Below are 16,162 nucleotides of genomic sequence, written 5' to 3' on the forward strand. Positions count from 1 at the left end.
AAGACACAACACATCACGCTAAACATCCTCTTCTATGATTGCTCGTCTGCTTCTATTTAATATGAACCATAATATTATTTCTCTGTGAGAGCAAACATGTTAAACAGCATACCATCCTAATATACGGGGCCTATTCTGAGAGCCTGGGGGACGGGTAATGCGGGGCCACTTAAAGAGATGTCACACTCGGGCCTGAGAAATGAAAACGGCCTGCAGAGGGGCCACTGCTTTGGACGGGATGCAAACTCATGTTAAAACAACAGTGCAGCAGCAGCAGCCATCCTCTGTGGCAGCGAGGGAACCCCCGCCCTATAGGGTCTGGTTAGGGACCGTGTGCCAAGTGCACGGCTCCTCACGGTGTAGACCTCAGTCTCCTCAAAGCTGTTCTCATCGGGGGGCCCTGATCCATAATGAGCCTTCACCACACAAACAGGCTGCAGCCCGTCCTCAGACCGCAGGCCTCCCTCGGGTCCTCACCCGGGGGGGTTCGTGAAAGGTGAATGAGTCTTAATGCAAGGCCTGGCTGATTTTAGACATGGCATGAAGGCCTCTCTCACAGCGCCGATTGGATGTACTCTATTGGCTATGAAGACATACTTCTGATATATATTCTGTGCTGTAGCCCACAGCGCCAAGTATGGAATATTATATAAGTCAATCATATACAATGTATTGCTAGTATGTTTGGGTTAATGAAATGAATGCAAAATTTGAGAACAAATTATTTAGTTGATTTCAATTGTGTTGTTACTGTCCCCAAGAAACCAAACTTTTGTTTCTTCTTCATACATTAAATATAGAATTTATTTGGAAAACACACCCCACAAAGCCAACTTCCCAGATTCATTAGCCACGAGAAGACTCCCACAAACAAGTAGGATTGGAAAGGTAGCAAGGAGCGGCAGCCCGAATGGGAACAGGACAAACTAGGAATTTCAGATCCGACAAGGAAACAACAAACGGATCCTCCTAAAATACCTCTGGGTGCTTTGATATAAATAAACACTAATATGTGAACCGGAGCGGGCCTTGGATGCCATGGTAGCGATGGCCAGGAAGAGGAGGCGGGGGGCGGGGGGCGGGGGGGGCTGCTGATAAGGCTCGTTAAGTGGGGATAATTAGACAGAATCACAGGCCCTTATCGTCTAAGAGCAGGCCATGGCGAGGTGAAATGAGCAGATTCTCATCTGCGCAATGGTATTCAACCATTACTGAGGTTTCCCTGCATTGGGACTGAGTCAGGGTCCTTCCAAGCAACAGCTAGAGTTTGGCTATCACCAGTGTTGGGGGTAACGAGTTACAAAGTAACGGATTACAGTAACAATATAACTTTTTTGGGTAACGAAGTAAAGTAACCCATTACACTAAAAATATCAGTAACTACACTACTTTACTAGACTAAAGGAACGCGCGTTCCTGCGTTACCCAAGCCGTTTGCCTGTGTAAAGTTCTGATCTGGTTAAGTGGTGCGTGCATGCGTGCTGCCTGTGTGTGTGCTGCTTGCCTCGGCACGTTGCCATAGCGACCGATTTGAGTGATGTAGCTGCTGGTGCGAAGGAGGGAGGGAAATGGAGGTAGAGACGGAGACAAGCACTAAATTGAGCATTAAGAGCATTTCCGTGCTCTTATTGTGCAATAAGAGCATTTCCGTTTTGCGGCTGTCCCCCCCCCCCCCCCCCGTCAACAATCCCGTATAAGGGCATTTTTAAAGCAGAGTAATAAGTAGTGAAGTTACTTTTAGAATACAGTAACGAGTAAAGTAATCTCATTACAATTTACAAAAGTAACAATAAGTAACAATAAGTAGTAATAAGTAACTAAACACTTTTTTGGAGTAACTACACTGGCTATCACCATATTGAACATGTGTCTGGTTGGCCAAACAAACTGAAAACCCACTCGTCGGTTAAAGATTAAAAAGTTAGAACTGATCAAAGAATTTCTTTAAATTAAATTATATAATTTTCTTCTTTTGCATTTCTGTGTATTCGAAACACGCAACTCTATCCCTGCTGCTAGGATAATTGCTGTGCTAATTGCTATGCTAACGTGGTGGAGTGAGCCCTGTGCTGCAGGGCTTGCAGCAGCAGTGCACCTGTTCCCCTCTCTGGCCCGACAGGTAGCATCATGAGCTAACTGTGGGCCAGCAGGCCCGAGCTGCCATTGTTTGGGGACAGAGGGACCAAGAGGCCAACTGGTGTACACTTTTAACAGCCCTCTTCACACCCTGCACATCATCTCTCGCCTTGCTTTTCTTTTTTTATCCTTCCCCTTCCTGCCATGGGGTTTGTCTTGCGCGAGGCATCGGCACTTTGAATCTCTCAAGGAAGGACTTCCTCAAGGCTGGCTGCTTCCTCGCACACAATTAGCCGTGCGTTTGTAATCACCTCGTAACTTTAACACAAGGCGACAAACCCTTTAAACACCGCTTTTTTGAAGAAGAAACAGTAAAACAAAAAGCGAACAGAAAATACCCAACGGACTACGACGGCAGAATGACCCTCACAACAGACAGGCATGTGTCTTTTTAAGTCGGGCAGGATGTGACGTCATTGTGGAAGAATAACAGATGTGGGGCTGCATTCCCTGCTGATGCGGCCATGTGTAGAAGGTGAAGCCGCTTTGGGGGGGATCAATAGGCCCTATTGAAGGGCGCAGGGCTCCCTGCTGGGAGTGCTGACGACGGTGGCTGTGCTGGTAGGAGGCATGTGGGTGCTGCTGCTGCTGCCTATTCACTGTCACTGCTGTCCCAGTGGATAGATCAGTCTTTCTAGCCTCTTGGCACGCTGGTAGGTAGGGCAGATGCCCTAAACCACCCCCCCCCCACACACACACACACGCACGCATGCATGCATGCACACACACACATGCACGCACGCACACACGCACGCACCCACACTCACAAGCAGAAAGTGTGTCTTTCGTACTCTCTCTCTCTTCACCTCATTGTGGAACCCAACACCTAAACACACACTCTCTACCCTTCTCTCGGTTTATGTTCTCTCTCACTCTCTCACACACACACACACACACACACACACACACGTATCCAGGTGACCCTGCGCACACTTTCCAGCTTTCGTAAAGTCAACAGTTTGTTGTAATTGAACCTGGTACGCGAGCGGTCTTGTTTTGAGATCAACACCCGGAGTCGGCTCCACGCAGCCCGTCCAGCTACCTGCAGCCCAGAACAGCTGGCGGGGTCAGCCAGGCTGGCTGGAGGTGTGATGGCAGGCCTCTGTTTAGTCAACACATTAAGAGCAGGGTTGGAAAGTTCCATGACAGCTCCGGGCTCTTCTTTAGACGCCACTAGTGTACGGGTCCCGACCTGGTGCAGGCGTGAGGTGTGAAGAGGATTCACATCAGATACAGAGGTACATGGGGATGATGTGCGGCTCTGAGTGTACCTGCCTTGTCAGCACATTAATACGCTCATCAGTAAAACAATGAACCTTTACTCTGAAATGTGGCTTCTTAGGAACTCTTTGCCTTTTTTTTTTTGTGTGTGTTTTTTTGCCTTTCTGTTTTGGACACATAAACACACACACACACACACACACACACACACACACACACACACAGACAAATGCACACACACACACACACACACACACACACACACACACACACACACACACACAATAGCCATGGGCGCAGAGCCCGCGGGGGACAGGGGGGACAGAGGAGACGTGAAGTTGTTTCCCTCAATATAACAATCATCTAAATGTATGGAATTGAAAATATATATTTAATAGCAGCCAACTTGACTTTTTAAATGATTCACACGTAAAGGTTTGTTTCTGTCAGTAGGATGAACCGTTGCTTATATGATTGGTGCGGGGATTCATTCATGTACACTTTAAACCACTATCAATGGCTGTGTGTCTGTTACAGCAGGTCATTCGACATACACTGGTGATATTATCGATGTCCCCTCCAGAATATACGCTTGAATAAAATCCCTGTTTGTGGTTCCCCTCTAAGATGTAATGAGATCTGTGCTATTTTAGATAGCATACAAGGAAAACCGACTATACTTTCTACTACTTTCAGTGAAGACATATCCGTTTGCGCTGAACGGTAAAGAAGAATATCCGTCCTTGTATTTAGGGTCTGACTTCAGCCGCAGGTGATTTTCTTTCTGGGGACAACATGTTCAGATCCATTGGCAGGCCGCATCCCAAGGCCCAACAGATTGGCACACAGAGATCAAATGTGCTGTAAAGAAGTGTTAAACTGCTGTGCATTAAACAGGGCGGACTTTCCAGCCTTTAAAGGAGCCATCTGTTAGCACTGTAGCTAATTTCCTGCTCTTGCACTCGAACAGATTGTTGATACTGTTAGGGTTATTGAACACAGCGGACATAAAGCACGTTTTTTTTTGGAATACATAAATGAAGTATATGTATAATAAAGCTTCCTTTGGTTTGTTATGTTGTTTTTGTAGAGGAAATTATACATTACATTATTCTTAATAGAATGATGCAAACTCTTTACGCAAATGTAAATATAAGGATTAAAGGATTGTCCTCAGATATCAGTGTTGTAAAGTGTCTGTATTTGACAGTACATTGGTAGCACATGATATTTGTCACTATTTTGCCGTAATTGACAGGTGAAATCGTTTTACACTCACTAGTGCCAAATGCAGATTTACAGTAAAGTTGCCGTTTGTTTATGCTGTCACCCAAACCCTTTGATCCTTCAGGTCAGAGATTAATATCATAAACCATGTTTTGGAAATAATTCATTCATAATTCAGTATCAACACAACTAATTGGTGTTACTGTACATGTATGGCAAAATAACAAAATGTAATTTTACTAAATTAATTTGAATCAAGTTTAGATTTAAGATAAAGTTGTAAGAAAATTTATTATTATTTATTAATTTAACTTTCAATTATCCCAAAAAGAGATATTTAGGGTGAACTGAAATAAGAGCATAAGGCATTTGTATTGCTTAATCATGGGATAATGAAAATGAACAAAAACATTTGTGTGTTTTCTCTTCCAGACTATTAAAACACACATTAAATATGATCTAGTAATGGTTTGATGAAAGCTCAGCAATGGAATTCATAATGGTTCTGATGTCGGCTTTCTGGTGTGATGAATTGTTTCAAGATAGAAAATTAATCTTTGATATCTTTTTACTTCAAGGCCAGCATCTCATTCGCAATCCAAACACAAATATTTGAAAAGCAGTGGCGTGTTTTCCAAGTAAACACTCAGATCTCCTCACCTCTTCTCATGTCAACTCCCTACGAGCTCTGAAGTGGAGACTTGTGTTTCCCGCCACAACGCAAGAGACGAAGACGCTCCGTTTCCACCCGGCCTCTGCCTGCTTGTTCTGCAGTCCGCTGAAACCGGAGCTCTGGTACGGAAACCCAACCGCGGCCCGTCAATTATTCAAGCCTATGGATGTTTTGACATGTACTGTATGGAGGAGCTCACCATGCGTGCATGCGTGTGTGTGTATGTCTGTGTCTGTTTGTGTGTGTGTGTGTGTGTGTGTGTGTGTGTGTGTGTGTGTGTGTGTGTCTGTATGTCTGTGTATGTGTGTATGTGTGTGTGTGTGTGTCTCTCTGTGTCTCTGTGTGTAGACCTATCTCTTACAATAGAGATTAAAGGAGGATCAATACACGTGTCATGCCCCCCAGGCCAGCATCGACTGCGGCCCACCGCTAGATAGCTGGAGGGCTGCGCTGGTGTGGGTCGCATCGACTGCACCTGGAGCGCGGGGGCCTGAGCGGGTGTGGCCGCGGCGAGGGGACAGGTGGCATCGATACGCCACCGCAGGAGCCGCGGGTGAATGGTGGGAACGGGCCGCCACTTTCATGCTGTAGGAACGGGAGATGTCCGGGCCTCTTACTCACACAGTCCCTCGGCCAGAAGAATAGACCTCAATGGTCTATTGTCTCTACGGCACTACACTGGAACCTCAAACCCATAAGTCAAAGGTAGCATGTGCACGTGTGTGTGTGTGTGTGCGTGTATGTGTTTGTGTGCGTGTGTATGTGTGTATGTGTGCGTGTATGTGTGTATGTGTGCGTGTGTGTGTGCTTATTGTGCACTTATTGTGTGCTTATTGTGTGTGTGTGTGTGTGTGTGTGTGTGTGTGTGTGTGTGTGTGTGTGTGTGTGTGTGTGCGTGTCTGCATGTGTCCACGTGTGTGTGCGTGTGTGCATATACAGTATGTGTGTGTGTGTGTGTGTGTGTGTGTGTCTAGAGATGATGTCATCAGGCACCAGGGAGAGCCTTTCTAGTCACCCACCTTCATGTGGGCCAGGGAGCCATTTCTCGACACCGTTCCCTCACTTTCTCGCTGTGAGTTTGTCCCAGACGGACGGGCTCGGCCTGTGACCCATGTCATGTGATGAAGGCAACAATGCCCGTGCCCAGCATGAGCTCATCTGAGATTTTCAACAAAAAACCAAAAATATATATATATATATGCTACCTTTTTTCTAACCTCTACTGTATACATAAATATACGTGAGAGTTTATTTTTCCATGAGGCTCAATATACTGGTTTTAGGTTCATTTTGGGTTTCCCTCTACTAACAATCAGGACATTGAATTGGCTTTTGATAAAGTAAGTTCAACAAACATTATGAGCCCTCCCGAAGGAAACGATATTGAATCAATCTTAAACAATTGGTGCTTTGAATCATGCTATGAAACATGAGGTGACCAAACATGAGCTGGCGTGCTACCTCATGAACATGCGTGTTCTTATCACTGTATTTTTGTAAGTTATAGTATATATAAAGTGGGCCTTTACGACTATGTATTTATTCACACAAACATGTCATTAAACCTGCGAGTGTTGGGCCGTGTGCGCACGCCTGCGTGTTCGTGTGTGTGTTTGTGTTTGTGCGTGTGCGCGCGCGCGCGCGCGCGTGTGTGTGTGTGTGTGTGTGTGTGTGTGTGTGTGTGTGTGTGTTTGTCAATGCGTGTGCACGATCGTTTGTGTGCGCGCGCGTGTGCTCATGCGTGCATCCGAATAGAACATCGTATAATTACAAGAGTTGTAGGCCGAGAGGATGAGACGTCAGTTTGCAAGCAAAAACAAATATTAGTAAACAGTTAAACGCACCCCACAATCAATACCTACGTACGCACCCAAGGACCGGTGCAATAGACTAGTTGACACCCACCAAGCAGACGTTCAGAAAGAAACAATTAAGTGCGTAAAGTTAGTGTGAGGATCCGTCAAATCATAAAATAATCAAATATAGGCCTACAGTCAATGTATTTTTCTTCCCGGCGAAATCAACAAAAAAAAAGTCCCCTTGTCATATATTTTTTTAATACGTTACATATAGGGTTTATAATGTATAACATATAAACACTTTGTATTATAGCTAAAGAAGATCGCAGCCACCATGAAGCGGGTAGCGTCGCGGGGGTGCGAGTGAAGGGGGCGGTGTTTCCTGAGTGACAGCGGCTTTAATGACAAGTCAACTATATAACAGCGTCCCTCCGTCGGACGTCCCTCACAGGCATCAGTGGCATCTCTGGCCGGGGCGCTATCGCACGTGCAGCGCACCTCTTTCTCTCCGCCACGAGCGAAGCGCAAGACTTTGAGCCGCAGGATGGAGGGCCAACATAAAGACCGAAGAATGAGTCATCTGTGGATATTGACGTTACTGATATCGGTGTAAACTGTATCTCACGGCGGGATAACACGGTTTCAACTGTTTTCTGGACACGGATTGCGAAGCTGGATCTTGTCTACACGGCACTTTGAATACGGATTATTTATTTCTATATACTGATTTCCATTCCCAACACTTGGAATTACGGGCGGAACGGCACGCTTGATTTTCAAAGGATACTCACAACTACTCTAAAGAATGGCCGTTTGTTTCACTGCTATCATCGCAATAATTTTAACTTTACTAACTCAGGTAATTTAATTTTATATTTAAAACACGAGCACTCATTCTGATCGTCTGGAAACATGGTCCATTATAACGTATTTCTGTGCGTAATTCCGTTCTTAGGTTCTGGGAACAGGTGTGTTCGAGCTGGATCTCCATCAGTTTGAGAACAGCGGAGGTTTGCTGTCTAACGGACTAAGCTGCGGGTCCGACTGCAGAACCTACTTCTCGGTGTGCCTGAAGAACTTCCAGACCGTGGTGTCGCCAGGTGACTGTATCTTTGGCCGCGTCATCACACCTGTCCTGGGCCACGACTCCTTCAGCCTCAGCGAGCCCCGCGGCCGGCTGCGGCTCCCGCTGCTGAACTTCACGTGGCCGGTGAGGAAATCCCTAAACATGACTCTCAAATATGTGTTCAAAATCAAATGTTTTAATCAATATGGAACTGCCGTGTTATAGAGATGAGTGAGCTCTGTAGAACAATCTAGTGGAAATGTATTTTTTAAATAAACACATATAAGCCTATTCATTTCGGCATTACGTTTGAACCATTGTTTGATGTTGTGTGTGTGTGTGTGTGTGTGTGTGTGTGTGTGTGTGTTGTTGTTTTCCCTGCAGGGTGCTTTCTCGTTATTAATTGAAGCATGGCATGCTCCTGCCTCGGATCTCCCCGGAGGTGAGCAGTTCTCTACCGCTAGGGGGCGTTGTGGTCGAGGCTGTGACCAGGCGCTCATATAATATATTAATTTTATTATAGGCAACTTTATACATACATGTTCACAAACACGTCGTCCGTTTTTTTTATTAGGAATTATCACTGTTTCCTAGTAGGCATACGTGTTTCGACCCACAGCATATTTCTGTATAAATCAAAACTCAACACAATTGCACTTCCTTTAGTTTATTTCTGGCGTGGGAAAGTGTACAGACTTAAGAAAGAATATGAAAGCCTTGCCAAGATACTTTGACGGCCGTTTCCTGTATTTTACACCTTTTGTTCGGTGCGTAATAATAACGGACGACATGTTTGGTGACACAATGGAAGAGCCATTTCAACATAGCCTTCCCCACTGTAGGCCTATTGTTAACATGAATTACATGACAAATATTGGAGCATTGTAGAGCAAATATAGTAGGATAAAATACTGCATCAAATAGGAAAACGCTGCGTGCTGATAACCTTCATTAATCTGCTTTTAAGTGACTATAGTCATCATGTAATAACCGTTTCTCTATCTCTCTATGATTACAGGTACCACCAACCCTGAATTCTTGATTAGTTCTTTTGCCATCCAAAGAAAATTGGGAATAGGGCATGAGTGGTCCCGGGATGTGCAGAGCTGGAGGCAGACGGAGCTAAGGTATTCATACCGGTTCATCTGCAATGAAAATTACTACGGGGACACATGTTCCAAAATATGCACTCCGAGAGACGACCATTTTGGCCACTACACCTGCACGCCTGACGGGCAAATAACCTGTCAACCAGGATGGAAGGGAGAATACTGCCAAGAACGTAAGCAATCAGGGTAACGACACTGCGGGCATTCGCCTTGATAGTTACTCCTCAGATGTAGGCTTGGTGGGATTTTGAATATGCTGTAGAATATGAGTATTTTATACAATTTCAGTTAAAAAAAAAGAAAAGTTATTTTATATGATATGTGGCTCTATAAGTGCCTTGACTGTATACATCAAGGGATGATGCAATAGGCTACGAAAAAAACAAAAAACGAATTTGGACAATTTAGACGACATTTGGAAAGAACGCGAGAGTCTCCCCTTTTTTGAGGCACTCTCTCGCGAGTGGCGTAATCCAGAGCGTGTGCGCTGAGAAGCACGCGCCGGGTTAATCGCGGCATTATCAGCCGCCACGCGCCACTAAATTGCGGGCTCTATTGTTGCACGGGAGGGGAGCAGCTGCAAACAGGGTTCGAACTGCCTACCCATAACAATGGGGCAGCTGTCCACTTTGGACAACAGGCATCTGCTCACGACTAACCAGCCGTTTAACACCGTACTAGGCACTACTCTTGTAAGCATGCAAAATCAATGTCACATAGGTGCACCGCAAATTAGGTCTTTGATTAAATGTGCCAGGTAACAGGTTTATACTTTGGAGACAGCTTTAATATGTCATAAAGCTTTAATATGTCAAAAAAACATTTAGAATGCATTTTAAACAACAAATTAACTGCTGTAGGTGAAACATGACATCTATTTTATATTATGTATGTTTTTCTTTTGCAGCAATTTGCCTTGAAGGATGCAGTGAACGTACTGGGAATTGCACCTTACCTGGAGAGTGCAGGTACGTTTCGGCACTGTACGACGGCCTACACACACCCACACCGCTCTCCAGATCTGTTATCTCTTTTTTGTACGTCAAAGCACGGTGTTTGCACATGAATCCAGATTGACGGTGCGTTGTTTGTGTGTGAGACAGATGCAGAGAGGGCTGGCAGGGATCCCTGTGTGATGTGTGTAAACGCCACCCGTCCTGTAAACACGGCACCTGCCTGGAGGCGTGGCAGTGCACCTGCGTAGAGGGCTGGGGGGGGCTCCTCTGCGACCAAGGTCAGTCCCCTGGTCGTCCCTCCGTCCCTATCCCGCTCGGGCCTCAAAGCACTCGCTCTGGAAACGAGAGACGTGTTGTGATTGGGAGGAATCGTAGTGTGATTGTCCTCCTGTGACTAAAACAGTGAACTCTTCAATCAGATGTTAACCCAAGCAGATGTGTTACTGATAAACCACTGGTGTATGTGTGCATTGAACCCATGTATGTGCGCTGTTACAGACACTTTCTATGTGTTTAGGTTAATTAATCTCAGCATGCACGCATTTGTTGACATCCTTTCAACTATGTAACTGTTTGTAATAATAATAAGTTTTTTGGGCCGGGAAAAAACAGTAAATGACAAACTGGTAAATGTACTTAAAAGACTTGACTGTGTATTATGTAAATGACCAACAGTCCCGCCCCTGTTTCCCCTACAGACCTGAACTACTGCACCCACCACCGGCCCTGTTCCAACGGAGCCACGTGCATGAACACGGGCCAGGGCAGCTTCACCTGCACCTGCCTTCCCGGCTTCACCGGGGTCAACTGCGACTCGGAGGTCAGGGAGTGTGACAGCCAGCCCTGTCAGAACGGAGGCCGCTGCCGGGTGAGTCCGGAAGTTTCCCTCGCTCCTTTCCCACAACACCAGCCTTCCTGTTTTTGTTTTTCGCCTCGCCTCTTTCTCTTTTTTTCCTGGGGTCCAGGATGATGTTACCGATTGTCGAAGTCGCTGCTTGACCTAGTTCACAGACCACCTACTGTAAATAGAACTCAGAGAGAGGATAACAAGGGGTGGGGGGGGGGGAGGAGGAGTAGGAGCAGGGCGAGGGCGGGGATGTTGTTGACATGGCAACATAAGCACATCTGAGATGGGCAGAAACCCGCGGTGACCCGCGCCGGGACTTGTTTGCCCCGGGGACAGGGGGTCAGCTGATAAATGAGCGAATCAATGATCTCTGCTTCTATGTGTGTGTGTGTGTGTGTGTGTGTGTGTGTGTGTGTGTGTGTGTGACCGCAGGACGCCGAGAGCGGCTTCGAGTGTGTGTGTCCAGAGGGGTTTGAAGGCACACATTGTGAACACAGGATGCTGACCTGCGCTGACAGACCCTGCTTCCACAAGGGGAAGTGCCGGGAGAAGGACAATGGGCGTAGCTACGAGTGCGAGTGTCCAGCGGGCTTCACTGGCCTCAACTGCGAGAAGAAAGCCGATAAATGCACCTCGCTGCAGTGCACCAACGGTAACTACCGCCCCATCGATTAGCCTTTAGGGGCCCCTGTTTTACCACCAGGTGTGATGTTGATCAGCCATTACAAACCATTGCAAGATCAACCGTATAGTGACGTCCGTCAGATGTATAGGATAGGCCGGCCTGCCCACTGGACTGTATCAACTGCCAGACTGTTCTATCTATCTATCATACATCTGAGTGGACGCTCCCAAATGTGATAAACACCAGAGGGTCTGAGATGGCTTGTGGCCAATCCACAAGCCCTGCGTGGTCACACCACGGCCCGCGGTGCAGCCTTGCGCGTGCGACCCCGGCGTCCCTAACCTTGTGGTCTTGTGAACAGGGGGACACTGCGTCCTGCACGGGAACTCGCTGGTGTGCGGCTGCCGGGCGGGCTTCACCGGCCAGCGCTGCGAGGCCAACATCAACGAGTGCGCCACCAACCCCTGCGCCAACGGCGCCACATGCACCGACCGCATCAACGACTACTTATGCACCTGCGCCCCGGGCTACACCGGCCGCAACTGCGCCAAGCCCACCGACCGCTGCGCCTTCCAGCGGTGCCTCAACGGTGGGACGTGCGTGGCGGGCGTCGCCGGCATCTCCGGCGGGACGGCGGGGCCGCCCTCCTGCCTCTGCCCGGCCGGCTACAGCGGGCCCCAGTGCGGGGCCTGGGACGTGCCCGTGGACGTCACCCCCAGCCCAAACCAAGACGACCGGGATCCCAGGCCGCCGCCGGGACCCCTGAGCTGGGCGGCAGTGGGCCTGGGGGTGGGCACGGCGGTGTTCCTGCTGCTGCTCTGCCTGGTGCTGGTGGGGGTGCGCCACGTCAGGAAGCGGAGGAGCCGGGAGCAGGACTCGGAGACCATGAACAACCTGTCCAAGGCGGACTTCCAGAAGGAGAACCTCATCCCCACAATGGACTTGAAGAACACCAATAAGAAGGTGGAGCTCGAGGTGGACTTCCCCGTGGAGAAGTCCAATCATAGACACGTGAACCATAACCGTCTGGAGGGCCGGGCCTCGGAGGGGTACAAGGGCCAGGCCTCCCTGGTGGACAGAGATGAAAACTGTGAAAAAACAATAGCGAGTAAAAGGCCATTGAGTAACATGTATAGGTGAGTTCATATGTGTGTGAATATGAAAGGGTTATGGGTGTTTGGTTGCATGAGGAGTTAGACTGTCTGTGTATACGTGGTACTGGTGTTCATGTGAGGTTCTTCTGTTCACAGTGAGAGGCCAGAGTGTAGAATATCAACCATATGTTCCTCCAGAGACTCCATGTACCAATCTGTGTTCTTAATAGCAGAGGAGAAGAACGAGTGCATCATAGCAACTGAGGTAAGCTTTCTAGTTATTTACATCAGCATTTACATTTACATTTACATTGAGGGTATCAACATTTACATTTACATTTACATTGTGGGTATTTAGCTGACACTTTTATCCAAAGCAACTTACAATAAGTACATTTGTCAGAAGAAGGAGAAACAACAATATATTGCTGTTGGTACAGTAAGGATGTTCATAGAAACAAGTGCCAAGCACTAACAAATGTTAGGTTAACCCATTCCCCGTATACAACAAAGCTAGCTAGGATAAGATGATACACAATGCTATACAAATACAATTTTTAAGTGCAAGGACGTACAACATACAAGAAGTGTGTACATTAAGTGCCAGGACATCCAACATACAATAAGTGCGTAATTTAGTTATTTACATGCTATATGTTTATTGGGGTTTGGACTAAATCATTTCATTATTATTTCATTTTTTGTTGGATTTTTTTTGACATCCACAGAGATTACCACTAATAAATCCTGTTATCTTTTCTCTTCCCTTTCTGGGCTCCAGGTATAACACATGGAAGATATTTAATTTAATTTTACGTAGAACATTGGATATCTTCCGGTCTGTTTACAAGTGTGAAGGGACTGGGAGTTATTTAAAGGAACCTGCTGCTCTTGAAAACTTGATAACTGGACGGGGCCCGCGTGCTTCTGGATGCAATAGAACTAAAGAGACTACTTTTCATTAGAACGTAAAGAGTGATAAAGACAAAGACTGTTGGACACGTTGAGCTCAGCCGATGCACAGAAGCACCCTGTGTGGTGGTGGTGTCGCTCCGGGCCCTCATCGGGGCCGCAGCTCGTCCGAGGGCCAACCCGGATGCCAGCATGTTGATTAAGAGACGAAGAACAATCGGGACATTCTCCCCTCTCTATCTTCTCGCTGTTTGGATCCTCAGCAATCGACCAAGCCCTGTGGAAAAGGACGGTCGGGGGGGGGTTACAAGAAACAAGAGCATTGAGATGAACAGACACGACTGAGGCTCTCGTTTGACTTCCCAAGTGTATTTGAGGCATGCCCGTTTTATAAATGTTTTCTTGTTGATGAAGAATGTATGCGGCCCCAGTTCTAAAAGCCTTAAATATGGTTTTGCCCAAGCCTGTCTCTATGCCTTTGCACAACAAAAATTACATGACAACACATCTAAACATGTAATTAGAAGGGATTATGTCAGACTGAAGCAGACTCCTGTTTGACCATATGCAAGGATGCCCATCAAGACAAAGAAACACAGGAAGTGACTATCACACCAAGAGCGCCTTTAAATGAAATTACTGAACCAATAATGTTATTTTGTTAGATTAGTAATTTAACTTTATGAAGCAACAGTCTCTCTGTTTGTAATGTTTTATACGATTATTTTGTATATATTGTATATTTATATGTTAAAATTAGAAAAATGATGTGTACATCTGTCTCTTTATGTCAACGTTCCAAAAAGGTGATTTATTTTTTAAATGTCATTGCTGTTTGTTTTTTCTGTAAAAAAAAAAGACAAAAAAGAACAATGAATACATGCCTGGTACACTGTTGTTTGATGCTTTTATTGGAAAGTTGAGTGAACAAAATAATTATTAGTTGAATCCTGAATGTTGGAATGATTTAGAAGGTTAATTAGGTTAATTGTGAAATGTGTTTCCTGCTGCGAAAGTGAAATTATGTTTTGAAGATTATGTGTCACATTGACATTTCCATATGTGAAATCAACATGCAAGCAATCATTCAGCGGACAATATATTGACACTTGGCAGCATTGTCAAAAGTTTATAGAAAGATTTAAATCTTAAAATAATCTATCAATTGTGTTAAGATCAGGTAGCCTACTTTTGGATAATGTTGTAAACTACTTTTGGACTTCTGTATGATGTTCATGCACTATGAATAACTGCCAATAGCCTATTGTTGCATTAGACAAACCAATTAAGCCAGATGATTATTCATTGAAACTAAGAATACATTTTTTTGATGGTGAAAATAGTGAATATTAACTTTATTCTCAATACAACAGTCTGACCGAACAAGCAAAAAAGCCAAGGACGGATTTATATTGTTACTTGAGTTATGTATCCAACAAAACGGCTTATATCTCTTCCTCTTCATGAAACATAACTCCCTTTAAATTGTGTCCAACCTGACCTGTCCCATTAAGAGGACTCTCACACGGGACAGCTGTGGTGCTGTCAAGTGTGGTAATGACTTTAATTAACACACGGGGGCAGTAGGATCTTTGAGTCAAAACCAACTCAAAAATAGTTTCTTCAACTTCGACAACAAGCTGATTTAAAGGGACCTCGTCCGCAAAGCAAATATTTAGTTGAACATGTATAGACTGCATGCATGTCAATTCAGACATGTTCACCTAAATATTGGCTGTGCTATTTATTTCCGCTTATGTCTGCATATTTGCTTATGTCCGCTAATTGTCTTCAGGTATGTCTGCCTCTTTGTATAGATACTTAGCCTACACACACACACGCACGCACGCACGCACACACTCACACACTCTCTCACACACACACACACACACACACACACACACACACACACACACACACACACACACACACACACACACACACACACACACACACACACACACACACACACACACACACACACACAAAGGCAGGTAGCCACTGAGCTATCTTGCTGCTGGACTCACTGGCTAAACAACGTTCAAGGTCACATAAGAGCTTTCTCTACACAGGAGACAGGACAACAAATAGAAACAAGAACCAAAATAAAACGTTGTATTATAATGTATAGTGTATATGATGCCATTTGGTAGAACTACTAAAGTCCACAGGTCTGCAACAACCTAGGCCTATATGAAAGATTATCTGGCAAACTTAATTCAATCCATTTTCATAATGATACCATAATAACTTAAGCCTTAGCATTTTATTTTTGCCAATTCGTATTTGACCTTAAGCCTTCTGTCCCTTAAATAACCATGCCTAGACCATGTGTCAACACTTCTAAGTTGCACCCACAGACCGTGACCACCATGGACTTATAAATAGAAGTTAGAACATCTTGACATCTTAAGACGCATTGCGACTACCTGATTGGTTCGGGTAAAGCACCCGCCCTTACGCCGACGTCACCAGCCTGGAGGATCAGTCTCACAGG

At 45.7% G+C, this 16,162-nt stretch overlaps 1 protein-coding gene across 1 annotated transcript; it reads left to right on the forward strand.

Annotated features, from left to right (window-relative positions):
- The first annotated feature begins 7,510 nt into the window (after positions 1 to 7,510).
- On the forward strand, positions 7,511 to 14,658 carry LOC311362092 (delta-like protein 4). Its single transcript, XM_084481900.1, has 11 exons — positions 7,511 to 7,915; positions 8,012 to 8,266; positions 8,507 to 8,564; positions 9,141 to 9,404; positions 10,139 to 10,199; positions 10,335 to 10,465; positions 10,886 to 11,055; positions 11,467 to 11,686; positions 12,021 to 12,795; positions 12,910 to 13,018; positions 13,535 to 14,658. The coding sequence occupies exons 1-11, from the start codon at positions 7,862 to 7,864 to the stop codon at positions 13,538 to 13,540; spliced, it is 2,103 nt and encodes a 700-aa protein (XP_084338026.1). The 5' UTR covers positions 7,511 to 7,861; the 3' UTR covers positions 13,541 to 14,658.
- The last annotated feature ends 1,504 nt before the right edge of the window (positions 14,659 to 16,162 follow it).

Source organism: Micromesistius poutassou, assembly GCF_964030765.1.
Source record: "Micromesistius poutassou genome assembly, chromosome: 17".
In the NCBI taxonomy this organism is placed as follows: domain Eukaryota; kingdom Metazoa; phylum Chordata; class Actinopteri; order Gadiformes; family Gadidae; genus Micromesistius; species Micromesistius poutassou.